Source organism: Podarcis filfolensis (genome assembly GCF_964270895.1).
Source record: "Podarcis filfolensis genome assembly, chromosome: 2".
NCBI classification, from domain to species: Eukaryota; Metazoa; Chordata; class Lepidosauria; order Squamata; family Lacertidae; genus Podarcis; species Podarcis filfolensis.
In genome coordinates this window covers 4183758-4198586 of record NC_139605.1, presented here as the reverse complement: position 1 = coordinate 4198586, position 14829 = coordinate 4183758, and the positions used below count along the sequence as shown (strand labels likewise).

General features: G+C 44.4%; 1 protein-coding gene across 1 annotated transcript; it reads left to right on the top strand.

Moving 5' to 3' along the window:
- Positions 1–91: 91 nt before the first annotated feature.
- Positions 92–7230, top strand: LOC310758077 (vomeronasal type-2 receptor 26-like; the record flags this gene model as incomplete). The annotated part of the gene is made up of 6 exons (XM_083604015.1): positions 92–315; positions 1466–1757; positions 2000–2809; positions 3847–4074; positions 5956–6082; positions 6320–7230. 6 exons carry the CDS (start codon positions 92–94, stop codon positions 7228–7230), a joined length of 2592 nt encoding a protein of 863 aa, XP_083460141.1.
- Positions 7231–14829: the final 7599 nt, after the last annotated feature.

Below are 14829 nucleotides of genomic sequence, written 5' to 3'. Positions count from 1 at the left end.
GTTTTGCAAGACGTTCTGTCTTCTTCTGATTAGCTGGTTCAGGAGGTGAGAGGATCCACTCACAAGAAACGTGTAAGGAAGCAGAGCCAGAATGAGATCCTTGCTGCTTCTGTTGCTACTTCTTCTGCTGATGCCCCATGGAGTCTTTGGAGACCTAAAGACAAAATGCCCCTTGAATCTGATCAGGGAAGAAAATGAAGCACACAATTATTACCGGCCAGGAGACTTCCTCATTAGTGGGATCATATCTCCAAAATATTTCTCTGAACAGCAACCATACAACTTTTCCCAGCCTCCATTCGCCAGGTTTCATGTGTAAGTAATTATGTGCAGGTTATGCTTCTCTGCCTCCAATGTTTCCTGTTTACCAAGGAAATAGCCTGGAAAGGGGAACCTGTAGCAATCCAGATATTGTTGGGGGATGATATTTCGTTATCCTTGAACATTGGCCATGCTGCAGAGGCAGATTTAGGGGAGCACACAACCAGTTTGGATGCCTCAACCGCTGGTCAGGATGGAGTGTGAGAGGTGGAGGGGCACCAAAATTTGGCATTGCACAGGGTGCCACTGACATTTGAGATTCCAAGGTTGTCCACTGCATGCTGACTGGGGCAGATGGGAGTTGCAGTCAAAGAACAGCTGGTGTTCTAATATTCCCACCCATTTTATTTTCTGGTTCCCTTGGTCATCCCTGGTGAAGTCATCTGTCTGTGCCATGATGCCTTTTGAAGGATGTAATGCTAGAATGCAATTCAACCTTATCACAGATCAAAATGACACATTGAATGATAGCTCTGGCCGATGGGTGGTGGAGTGGCTGCTACAGGCAAGTAGCTGCCAGGATTTGAATGTGGGAGGTCTTCCTTCCTAGCCCAGAAGCTTATTTTAAACTCCTGTTTAGCTAAATGAAAGCTTTCCGCCCCCCTCCTAACCCCCTTTCCTTTTGTATCATTAGATTGTAAGCGGGTGGACCAGGACAGACAGAAGTATGAACGAGTCCTAAGTCCAATTGATTGAATAAAGCTTCCTGCCAAGTATATGGATTTGGGGTTGCAGCCTTATTCCCCTTCTAGAGTATGGACAAAGTTCTCTATTTTAACAAAGTGGAACTTACGAAACAGCCCTTTGAAACAACAAAGACTAAGAAATAAACTGCAGCCTTTGTGGAAATTTCACGAGTCTTCCAAAAAAAAGTTATTAATTTTCTTTTTTCAAGACTGTGTTCTTTTCCTCTTCTGCAAGGAAGCATGAATTTCCCCATTTTTATTCTTAAGTGGTCTCTGAGTTTTCACCTTACAAAAAGGATAAGTCCCTCTCACACTCTGCCACCAACATGAAGACAATTATTTTGGGGTCAGCAATTATGAGATTCATATTGCCTAAATAGCCCCTTAGGTGTGACTTTTTTTTTTCATTAAATGCTGATAAGCAGTTTGACGGTTTTTAATTGCTTCAATTTTTGCAGTCCATCATATAGGTTCCACTGGCACATCTTGTCGTTCTTGTTCACCATCCAAGAGATAAACCACAATACCCAGTTCTTACCCAACATCACCCTGGGCTACAACCTCTATGAGAACTATTTTGATGCCAGGATCACTTCTGATGCCATGCTAGACCTGGTTGCAGGTGGCAGGAGCAACATTCCCAACTATAAGTGCAGGAAATGGAATAACCTTCTGGCTGTTCTGGAGGGGGTCGACTCTACACTCTCAAAAGAGATTTCTGCCATGTCAGGCATCTACAAAATCCCACAGGTATGAAGGGAATGATAAGAAAGAGCATCAAAAATTGAGAAAAGTATGGAAAAGTTCAGGGGTCTTTTTCCCCCAAAATCCAGCCCTCACCAACCCGGTATCATCCAGATTTTGTGGACTACAACTCCAATTTGTCACAGCCAGCACAAATGTTGTTAGATATTTATCATTTCAGGTTAATAAATATCTGGTCTTTATCCTGGAAGCAAAATGAAACACTAATCTTTTCCTTTCCTTGCTAGATCAGTTATGGGTTGGTTCCTCAAGTTCTTGATGATAAAACTCAGTTCCCTTTTCTGTACCGAATGGTCCCCAAAGAAGAAAGTCAAGACTTGGGTATTATCAAGTTGCTCCTGCATTTCAGATGGACATGGATTGGCCTCTTAGCTCCAGAGAACGATGATGCAGAAAGATTTATCAGTGGCTTGACATCTCTAATGATCAGTAATGGGATTTGCATTGCTCTATCAAAAAGAATTCCAGAAAAGAATCCACATCAAATGTTCAGTTTGAATGAACCCTTTGTCCTATGGAGACAACTGGGTGTATTTGTTTACTATGAAAATACTCGCATGGGGTGGCTCCCAATCATGACACTACAAGCAGCACTTGGGGAACAAATTGGGCCAAAAGTCTGGATCACAATAGGTTTAAAGGACATCAATGTGTTTTTATCTTATCCTCCTGATTTATTCCAGTACATCCATGGGTCTTTGTCCTTCATAATGAAGTTGGGGAAAAGGACTAAGCGTGACTACTATAACCCATCTTCCTATATTCTACATCACTTCTGGCAGAAAGCGTTTCATTGTTCATATTCAAAACATGTGCTGGCTGTGAAAGGTTGGAGAAGATGCACAGAGAACAAGAAACTGGAGATGGTGCCTGAAGAGGAGCTGCAGAGAGCCCTGTCTCAAAACAGCTACATCAATTACTTCAATGTCCAAGCTGTGGCAAATGCCTTACATGCTGCATATTCAGCTAGATCAAAGTGGATGTTGGTGGCTGGTGGAGGAGACAGGTTGGAACATCAAAGGCTACAGCCATGGCAGGTATTTTCTCCCCCTTTCTGCAAACTGCAGTACATTGCCCCAAAATGTGACATCAAATTTACAAGTGAGACCCATTTCTGAGGCAAATCCAATTCGTGAGGCTCCTGATAGAGGTAAAAAAATAATAATTGCTCATTATGCTTATATGGGAACTCTCTTCCCAGTGCAATGCTTCCTCCACCGTGCCCAAGTAAATTTATATTTATAATAATAATAATTTATTATTTATACCCCACCCATCTGGCTGGGCTTCCCCAGCCACTCTGGGTGGCTTCCAACACAATATTAAAATACAGTAATGCATCAAACATTAAAAATTTCCCTAAAGAGGGCTGCCTTCAGATGTCTTCTAAAAGTCTGGTAGGTGTTGTTCTCTTTGACATCTGGTGGGAGGGCGTTCCACAGGGCAGGTGCTACTACCGAGAAGGCCCTATGCCTGGTTCCCTGTAACTTGGCTTCTCACAGTGAGGGAACCGCCAGAAGGCCCTTGGTGCTGGACCTCAAACATTTATATACAGACCTTAAACATTTATATACAGCTATTTGTCAAAAGAGCACAGGACAGTTCTCGATACAGTAAAACAAGATAATAAAATACAGCTCAAATCAGTTTTTGAAACAAAACAACTACAGATAATATAATACAAAAATACAAAAAGATCTAAATGCTAAATGTGTTATATCAAGATCTAACCTTTCTTTTGTGTAATGAACTTATTGTGTAAAAAGATTTGTGATTTTATATAAAATGTGGTCTAAAAATGTTTAAATAAATAGAATGCCTGAAAAAGGCATATAGTTTAGTTGAGCTATCAGAGGCAGATTTGGGGCAATGTAACTGGTTCCCCTGTGCCGGGCACACACAGAATGGAAGGTGAGAAGTGAGAGGCACCAAATTTTGGGCTTCCACAGGGTGCTGCTGAAATTGGGAAGACCCAACCCTTGGCCCCAATTCATAACAGCTCAAAGTGAGCAATGCTGAGATAGTCAGTATAGATTTATATTTCCTTAATGCTACTGTATCCTTTCCATTTCAGCTCCACCTTTTTTTAAGAGAAATTCCATTTCTGAATACTTCAATGGGCAGGCTATATTTGGATGAGAATGGAGAGCTGCCAGGCAACTACAATATTGAGAACTGGATTATGTTTCCCAATACGTCTCGTGTTAGAGGGAAAATTGGGAGCATAGAGAGGAGCACCTCCCCTGACGTAAAGTTTACCATTAACGCAAAAGCCATTGTCTGGCCCCAACAGTTTAACAAGGTATGAGACTCCTTATGTCACATGACAAATATTAAAATCCAATTAGTACTTAGTAGGGCATAATTGTGTAGGGGATAGAACTTGGGAAATCATAGTTCAAATCCCTGCTCAGCCAAAATGAACATCACTGCGTGACCTTGGGCTAGTTATAGTATCTCCGCCTAGCATAGCACACAAGGTTCTTTTTAGGGGTGGATATAATAGTTTTCTTTTTTAGTTAATTGGGAGAAAGGTGGTGTTAATGTTACTACAGTGAGTACTGGAAGACGCAAGAGCTACCCACACTGGAAGAATGGCAGATGAAGGTGATAGACTACATGGGCCTGGCAGAAATGACGAGCAGAATCCGAAACCAGGGAAGAGAAGCAGCGCAAGAAGAATGGAAAAAATTTAAAGACTATTTAAAGAAATATTACAAAATTAATGAAAGTTAGAATGATGTTGGACTGGAAAGTAAATGGTTACTATTAGCTATGGTTAAGACAAGGAGAATAAGGAAGATTAGTCTAAATTTAAATTAAAATAAGGGAAGAGTTGCTGAACAATCGATAAGAATTTGGAATACAGAAAAGGGAGGCATGAGGAAGTCGGGGAAGAAAGGTATAAGAAATTAGGATATGAAATGATACATTTTTTTTTTTGTTCTGTTTTTGTCTTTGTATGTTTATGTATGTTGTGTTTATATGGAAAAAATAAAAATATTATAAAAAAAAAATAATAATGTTACTACAGTGGTACCTCAGGTTACAGATGCTTCAGGTTACAAACTCCACTAACCCAGAAATAGTACCTCGGGTTAAGAACTTTGCTTCAGGATGAGAACAGAAATTGTGTGGCGGTGGTGTGGCAGCAGCGGGAGGCCCCATTAGCTAAAGTAGTACCTCAGGCTAAGAACACTTTCAGGTTAAGAACGGACCTCCAGAACGAATTAAGTTCTTAACCCGAGGTACCACTGTAGTAACAATAGTCACAGTATTAATATAGTGGTAGAAGAGAAAGGCCCTTTACCACAATGTAGTGACATCCCATGATAGTTTCATCTTCCCCTTCTTTCCTGGGACCCAGAACTAATAATAATAATAATTCAGGAGACAGTTTTTTAGTTAGCATCATCAGGTGATGGTATATTTAATTTCTGCTCTTTATCAGTGTGTTTCATTGCAGCATTTTGTTTTGTGCTATTATTCTGCCATTGTTATATTGTTTTTGCCTATTCTGTCCATTGCCTTGAGCATAAGTTTCTTTAGAAACAATAGATATAAATGTTGAGACAAGCAAGCATATACACCAAAGTGTTAGAATTCCTGCTTCATGATTGCAGTCATGGGATTTTTGTCTTTCACATGATGTGATATGTTTTGACTCCACAGAGTGGGAAGTGACGGAGACAGGATGTTTGTGTTACTGTGTTCCGTGAAGTTTGTCCTTTCTTCTTTTTCTCTTTGCTGTCTGATGCTAGAGAGAGAGGGAGCCATGTTGCCATTCTCCATGTGTGTTTATATGTAAATAAAGTAGATTAGCCAAAATGCTGAGTTGCTGAGGTCTGTTACGCAACTGCGCAAACTCTGCGGATCCCTAAGTGTGCCAGTGTCGGTTGGCATCGGTCGCTGTGATGTTCAGGCTGAAGAAAGCTTTTGAAGCTCCCGAACAATCGACCAGGAGGGAGAGAACATGCCAGTCGGGCATGTGTCTCTACCAGGATCCTACTCGAGTGCAGGCTGAGCTCCTGACACAAAGACGTTTCACTTCCATGCTGTTTTGCATCAAAAGTGCTTCCCTGAAAAAAAGCACATGGACTCAGTGAGATCCCCTTCAGTACTCCATAGGCACAGATGCTACTAACACTTCACCCTTGATGAACCTTCTTTTCTGCATGGCTAGGCTGTGCCTCTCTCCAGGTGTACCAAAAGCTGTCTGCCGGGCTATACCAAGGTGGTTCAAGAAGGACAACCACTTTGCTGCTATGCTTGTGCTCCATGTGCGGAAGGGATGATCTCCACTGAGGAAGGTGAGTGAATCGAAGGTTAGGAAATTCCTTAGGAGAATATAAATAGGGTGAAGAATCACTCAGAGAGACTTTCAGTGAAGATTCTAAAAACATTTCTGAGCATTTATAAAGAATTTTGCTTCCCCTTCCCTAATAAACAGGTGTCACCTCCCCCATAAGACTCTTTCCCCCAAAAAAAGTAATAGGATATATTGTTTGGTTGTACATGATGCTGAAGCCACTCTTTCCCCCCTTCAGATGCAGACCATTGTATCAAATGCCCAGAAGATCAGCGTCCAAACAAGGACCAAGATCAATGTGTCCCCAAGATTATCACCTTCCTGGCTTATAAAGAACAATTGGGGATCACCTTAACTTCTGTTACCGTATTCTTGTCTTTAACAACAGGCATTGTGTTAGGAATCCTCGTTAAATACAGGGAGACTCCCATAGTGAAAGCCAACAACCGAGACCTCTCCTATATCCTCCTCTTCTCCCTTCTACTTTCCTTTTTCTCCTCCTTCCTCTTTATTGGGAGGCCAAGGAAAGTGACCTGCCTTCTCCGACAAACAGCCTTCAGCATCATCTTCTCGGTTGCCGTCTCTTCTGTTCTGGCAAAAACCATCACTGTGGTTCTGGCCTTCCTGGCAACAAAGCCAGGGAACAGAGCGAGGAGATGGCTAGGGAGGAGTCTGGCCAACTCCATTGTCATTTCCTGTTCCAGTGTCCAAGTTGTCATCTGCACCATCTGGCTAGGTATCTCTCCCTCATTCCCAGATTCTGACATGCACTCCCAAGCTGGAAAGATCATCCTTCTATGCAATGAAGGATCTGTTGCCATGTTTTACACTGTCCTTGGCTACATGGGCTTCCTGGCTGCCATCTGCTTCACGGTGGCTTTCCTAGCCAGGAAGCTGCCTGGGGCCTTTAATGAAGCCAAGCTGATCACCTTCAGCATGCTAGTCTTCTGCAGTGTTTGGGTGTCCTTTGTGCCCACCTACCTGAGCACCAAGGGGAAATACATGGTAGCCGTGCAGGTCTTCTCTATGTTGGCCTCCAGTGCTGGGCTTCTGGGCTGCATCTTCATTCCCAAGTGCTACATTATTGTACTCAGGCCTGATCTGAATACAAAGGAGCACCTGACGACAAAAAGTAAAGATGGCATCTAATTCTTAAAGTACAGTGGTACCTTGGTAGTCAAACTTAATCTGTTCCAGGAGTCCGTTCAAATCCTGGAACCGTTCGAAAATGAAGGTGCAGCTTCCAATTGGCTGCAGGAGCTTCCTGCACTCAATCAGAAGCCGTGGAAGCCATGTCGGACATCTGGCTTCCAAAAAATGTTCACAAACTGGAACACTTACTTCCAGGTTTGTGGCGTTCGGGAGCCGATTTGTCCGGGAGCCAATAATAATAATAATAATAATAAATTTTATTTATATCCCGCCCTCCCCAGCCGAAGCTGGGCTCAGGGCGGCTAACAACAATCAAAATAATCCAACATTCTAAAAACATTCATTATAAAATTAATTAAAATCAAATTAAAATCAAATTTATGGCAACCATTAAGCAAAATTCTGTGCAGATTGCCAGAGGAGGGGGTCAGGCTGCGCCCTGACCAAAGGCCTGGTGGAACAGCTCTGTCTTGCAGGCCCTGCGGAAAGATGTCAGGTCCCGCAGGGCCCTAGTCTCTTGTGACAGAGCATTCCACCAGATTGGAGCCGCGGCCGAGAAAGCCCTGGCTCTAGTTGAGGCCAGCCTAACCTCTCTGTGGCCTGGGATCTTCAGGATGTTTTTATTTGCAGACCGTAAATTTCTCTGTGGGACATACCAGGAGAGGCGGTCCCGTAGGAGCCATTTGAGAACCAAGGTACCACTGTATTTTGTTTTGACAGTTGATGATGAGCACAACAGTAATGCTAGCTATGTAGTTGTCTGTAGAATATAGCTCCTTGAAGTTCAATCTCTCTTTATTTTGCATAAATCATAAATGATGAAAATGAATACAGAATGACTCCAGCAGCCACACACCCTTTAGGCTTAATGTTGAACGTGCATGGTTTCATCATAGCCTGATTCACATTTGATTCCACTGGTGGAATGCTCTCCCCAATGTGACTTGCCTGGCACCTTCGTTACATATCTTTAGGCATCCGGCAATAGTAGAGGAGTTCAGGCCCATGCAGAGCTTGTCTGAGGCTCAGGGTGGCAGTCTTGTTAGAATAAGGGATGCGGGTGGCATTGTGGTCTGAACCACTGAGCCTCTTGGGCTTGCTGATTCTAAGGTCGGCGGTTCGAATCCGCTTGATGGTGGTGTCCCAGCTTCTGCCAACCTAGCAGTTTGAAAGCACACCAGTGCAAGTAGATAAGTGCATACCGCTGCAGTGGGAAGGTAAACAGCATTTCCGTGCGCTCTGGCTTCCGTCACAGTGTTCTGTTGCGCCAGAAGCTGTCTAGTCATGCTGGCAACGTGACCCAAAAAGCTGTCTGTGGACAAACACCGGCTCCCTCACCCTCAAAGCAGATGAGCGCCACACGCCATAGTTGCCTTTGACTGGGCTTAACCATCCAGGGGTCCTTTGAGGGGTCCTTTGCCTTTTTTTTTTCATTGTTAAAATAAAGTTATAAACTCAAACAAAACTCAAGCAGTTGGTCCCTGGCAAGGCCGCCCTGGCCAGCTTAGATCTCTGAAGTCTGAGGCAACTATATCTGGCTGTCCACTATCACAATCCACTCAGAAAACAACATTTAGGTTTATTGGGGGTTTATTTAAACAATGAGATGACCACATAGAGAGGTCGCATTGTGGGAGTGGCCCAAATGGCTACAATAAATGTGATAATGTGTACCGCTGTAAATCCTTGAGTGTGCTTCTAATAGAAAAGTTATGGTAGCCTGTCACTTTAAGAAACTGCTGATTTTGCAAGTTGCCCCCCCCCCAATTGGGGTAGAAATACAGCTAATATGTAAATCACAAAGATACAGCACAAAGCTAGAATGTAAGCTGCTACATGGTGCAAATGGCCACACGTAACACAGGTTCACAACATGCACACTAAACAAAATGTATTCATGCAAGGTCATAGCAGAACACGGTGGGAATCAGAGCTTAGTCAGCAGAAACAGCCAATGCTTATGCATATGATTGGTCTAACAATTTAAATAAGGTAACGATGTATATGATTGGTGGAAACTGGACTGCTTTGTTTGAAACTTTATAAATACCACTGGGCGCGGTTGCAACTTTTGCAGGGCTATCCTATTGTAACCTATTGCTTTGCAATAAACAATGTTGGAATTCATCCTCTTCTTTTTTTAAAAAATGAATTTTATTAGTAATTTCCACACAACAAGAACAACACGAAAGATATCAAAAGATAACGATACACAACACACAAAAATCAACATTCAAAAACTAAAAAAGACAACAACAACAACAACAAAACAAACAAACAAATCCATATCTTACAAGTTAATATTATAAACACTAAAACAACGACAAAACATTGACTTCCACCAATCCCACAGCACCTCCTTTATCTCTCATTCTGTCTTCCTGTTTTCCTGTTTTCTTTATCCTCTCTATCCTAACATCTAGATATAATTCCTTCTTTCATATCCTTTCACTTCACAAGGTTATTCCAGACTCAGCCAGATTTCTGCCCTCGAACCTTGACTTTTGAGGTATTCATTTAGGCACTCCCATTCTTTTTTAACTTCACTTTTTGGTTTTTGTCTTATTATATCTGTCAATTTGGCTAATTCTAAGTATTCTGAGATCTTACATAGCCACTCTCCCCTAGTGGGTAACTGATTCCCTTTCCAGTACTTAGCCACCAGGATTCTTCATCCTCTTCAATCTCTTGTGTCTTTTTGGCTCGATACAAGAATTAAGGCATTTTTCCTTGCAACAACACAACCCACCCAAAAGACAATTTATACATTCATCAGCCTCTTTAAAAGGTGTATCAGACCCACCAAGTGTCCCTATTTTCCAGTGACAGTCCCGAATTTACAGAAGCTGCCGCGGTTTCTAATTTGATCCAGGAATGTCCCACTTTTCCTTAGGACATCCCTATGTTGGAGGATCTGGAGTTATGCAACCCCTGAGCCAAGGAGATAAGAAACTATACAACCTTTAGAAAACATCTGTATAGAGAAGTTTTTTTATGTTTAATGCTTCATTGTGTTTTTATATGTGTTGGAAGCTGCACATAGGAGCTGGGGAAACCCAGTCTGATGGGTGGTTGGCGTATGTATGTATGTATGTAAAGGTAAAGGGACCCCTGACCATTAGGTCCAGTCGCGGACGACTCTGGGGTTGCGGCACTCATCTCGCTTTATTGGCCGAGGGAGCCTACATTTGTCCGCAGTCAGTTTTTCCAGGTCATGTGGCCAGCATGACCAAGCCGCTTCTGATGAAACCAGAGCAGTGCACAGAAACACCATTTACCTTCACACCGGAGCGGTACCTATTTATCTACTTGCACTTTGACGTGCTTTTGAACTGCTAGGTTGGCAGGAGCAGGGACCGAGCAACAGGAGCTCACTCCGTCACGGGGATTCAAACCACCGACCTTCTGATCGGCAAGTCCTAGGCTCTGTGGTTTAACCCACAGCGCCACCCGCATCCCTATGTATGTATGTAGGTAGGTAGGTAGGTAGGTAGGTAGGTAAAGGTAAAGGTAAAGGTAAAGGTAAAGGGGCCCCTGACCGTTAGGTCCAGTCGTGACCGACTCTGGGGTTGCAGTGCTCATCTCACTTTATGGCCGAGGGAGCCGGCGTACAGCTTCCGGGTCATGTGGCCAGCATGACTAAGCCGCTTCTGGCGAACCAGAGCAGTGCACGGAAACGCCGTTTACCTTCCCGCCAGAGCAGTATCTATTTATCTACTTGCACTTTGTGCTTTCGAACTGCTAGGTTGGCAGGAGCAGGGACTGAGCAACGGGAGCTCACCCTGTCGCGGGGATTCGAACCGCCGACCTTCTGATCGGCAAGTCCTAGGCTCTGTGGTTTAACCCACAGTGCCACCCGTGTCCCGTATGTATGTATGTATGTATGTATGTATGTATGTATGTATAAATATCATCATTGTTGTTATTATTTAATAGGGCCTCTCTATTTACATCAGAGAAATGTTGGAGGGTTTATGTGTGGGGGTTGCATGTATTCTGTAGCAATCAGGTTCTCAAACAATATCATTATCAGTCAGGGGACAAGGATGTTCAGAAGACAGGCTCTCTTTAGCACAGGGGATATTTTATGCATCAAACTTTTCAGGCAAGAAATTGTCTCCCCCTTCCCCTTGGTTCTCATGTTTAGCTGACTGGTCTCACAGGCAACACTTGTGCAATTCCCTGAAGCTATTCCAAGAATAAGAATGATGACATGGAGGAGAATGATTGCATTGCAGCCCCTGTAGGACTTGAGACGCAGGTGCAGAAGTAGAAGAAACCTTGTTTACAGGACTTCACAGAAGTGGCTGTCTGGCCTTAATGCGGGTCACTGTGAGGATGAAAGGTGAGCTTGGCCTTTAGCCGATGAAGCACCTTCATAAGGGTCATGACCAAAATATTCACTTAGGATTTATTCAAATATAACCCCCTGACATGGAGTAGCTGCTTCTAAACATTATTAAATTGTTTTTGTTTTGTTTTGTTTGACAGCAGGGGTTGGTAGTCTTTTTCAGACTGCGGGCTGCATTCCCTTCTGGGCAAACTTCGGGGGCCCACAAGCCAGTGGCAGGCAGTTCCAGAGGTAAAATTTGACAGAATAATGGGAATGCAGCCTAGTTTCTACGTGCACTCCTCCATCCTTCCACTTAGGCTAGGATGGCCATATGTCTGGACGTATGGCGACCCACGGCCAAAAAAAGCTCTGGATTTTGAAATATGGCAACCCTAACTCTTAGGCAAGTATGTGGCAATGTTAGAGTTCCAGGACACATTTCAGCCAGGCAAAGGTACACAAGTAGGATACAAAGCAGCGTAAGTAAGCGATATGGGAGCTACCATGCCCTTCTAGCAGAGACACCATTTTGAGCTCAATATTGAGGGTGCCCGTCACGCGTGTGACCTCATGCACCTGGTGCGCATCACGTGTGTCTGATGTCGTGCATCGCATTGTCAGGAGGAGACCAGGCAGGGCTTCAATGACCGGCAGCTCCTCCTCTCTCATGCTCAGGAGACCCCGATGTAACCTCCCAACTGGTTGTGGCAATAAACTATTATATGGGGTGTACAGTCAACACACAGCTTTTGCAGGGGTTGCATTTGGGTGATAGTGTGTGAAGTTTAAATCACATACCGTATTTTTCGTGCCATAGGACGCTCCATCCCATAGGACGCACCTAGTTTTTTGGGGGGGAAATAAAGGGGGGAAATTTCCTTTATTTCCCCCCAAAAAACCAGGTCGGGGTGAAGTGAAGGCACGAGACAGGTGTTGATCAGCAAGCGAGCAATGCAGGTGCACGCTAATTGCCAAAGCCCGCAGTAGCTCTTTTATTGATACACACATGCAAAATCAAGCAGATACGTTTTGGGCTGTGACCTTTACAAATCTTCCAATCCCGAGATCGATGGGTGGCACAAAGTTATTTTGGCACTTGTTTCCACACGTCACTTTTCCCTTGCATAATGTATTTCTAGAAAGAGACAAAGGTCTCAAAGGACAGAGGTTACAGACAGGGCACGGCGGGCTTCTGAGACCGCAAAAGAGGTTAGATACAGGCCACGATGTCCTCAGACGTTTCCGTGAGGGGGAGAATGTTTCGCACCCCAGGGTCACGCGTGCAAGCAGACTGATGCTGCCTGCGGGTGGGGGAATGTGCTCCTTCCGGACCCCACCCCCCACTCTCCGCGATATCCCTACATCGGGGAAACCAAACCAGGTCGGGGAACAGCGGTATGGCGGCGCTCCGCCTCCCCGCTGTCCCCCGAGCTTGTGGGGCTGACCGATGTCTGCCCAAAGTGCGGGGCGCTCTGCTTCAGGGCGCCGGCGCACGGGGCGCTCTGCTTCAGGGCGCACACGCGCCAGGCGGCAGGCTGCTGTCCGCAGCCTAGGGAGCCCTGCGGGAACTCCCGCGGGCTCCCCAGGCTTGCTGATGTCTTCCTGAAGCCCGGAGAGCGAGAGGGGTCGGTGTGCACCGACCCCTCTCGCTCTCCAAGCTTCAGCGAAAGCCTGTATTCGTCCCATAGTACGCACTCAGATTTCCCCTTCATTTTTGGAGGGGGAAAAGTGCGTCCTATAGGGCGAAAAATACGGTATACTCCGGACAGCCCCTTGCGATGCCCCCACCTGGCCATCCTTACCTTCTGGAACCAGCACGCCAAACAGGTCTTAACCCCCCCATCCTACTCCCCCCACCCAGGTTTTTTAAGCTCTCAGCCTTCCTTGCCTTTAATCTGGGCTATTTTAGATAGGGCACAAGCAAAGGGTGGAAAAGAGAAACGTCATGGAAAATGGGGTGGGAAGTCGATAATATACCGTGGTACCTCGGGTTACATACTCTTCAGGTTACATACGCTTCAGGTTACAGACTCCACTAACCCATAAATATTACCTCGGGTTAAGAACTTTGCTTCAGGATGAGAACAGAAATTGTGCTCCGGCGGCGTGGCAGCAGCGGGAGGCCCCATTAGCTAAAGTGGCGCTTCAGGTTAAGAACAGTTTCAGGTTAAGAACGGACCTCCAGAACGAATTAAGTAATTAACCCGAGCTACCACTGTAAAAGAAAAACTTATCACGTATTGGAACATTATTTTGAATTTCGGGGGGGGGGGTTGGGTTAAAAAGGTGAAAGTGTGAGTGAACTAAAGACTTAATTTAATCTAAGTTTGTTATTTGTATGTGTGCATGCACACGAAAGCTCATACCAATAACAAACTTATTGGTCTCTAAGGTGCTACTGGAAGGAATTTTTTTATTTTATTTTATCAAAGTACAGTGGTACCTCAGGTTAAGTATTTAATTCGTTCTGGAGGTCTGTTCTTAACCTGAAACTGTTCTTAACCTGAAGCACCACTTTAGCTAATGGGGCCTCCTGCTGCCGCCGCGTCTCCGGAGCACGATTTCTGTTCTCATCCTGAAGCAAAGTTCTTAACCGGAGGTACTATTTCTGGGTTAGTGGAGTCTGTAACCTGAAGTGTATGTAACCCGAGGTACCACTGTAATTGTTGAACTGAAATACAATTAAGAAGTAAATTAATAGTGAAATACAATTAAGAAGAAGTATATGGGGGGGCCCTAAGCTATAGCTTGTTTAGCTTATATGTAAATCTGGCACTGCATGGAGGGAAGGGGACCAAGGGTTCAAAAGAACCTTGTATTTTTGTAGCCTTGTGAGGCTTTGCCCTTGGGTGGGAAAAATATTGCGCCCGGGAAAGGGAAGTGGGAGTCAACAGACACTCAAGGAATAGTTTCGGAGAAAAGGCTTTTATTTCTACCATCCATGAACTGGTAGAAGGAGCAAGTGTGATAAGTCACAAAAAGCATGCACGAAATTCACAATCATGTGCACAAGCATATATACCCATTCCAGATCCCTCCCCCTTTCTCCTCCTTCTTCCAGAGTCCTGCCCCTGATGTGTTTCCTGAGCATGTACAGAAAGCTGTCTTGGGACTATTGTGGACTCTTCCCAGGAAAGCAGGGGGGCGGGTTTGAGAAGCCTTGTGTTCAGCTTGTTCAGATGTGTTGCAACTAGAATGAGATAAGATTCAGTTTCTCAGGCCTGCTATGAACAGAGCCTATTCGTTAGCCTTTAAAAGTAACA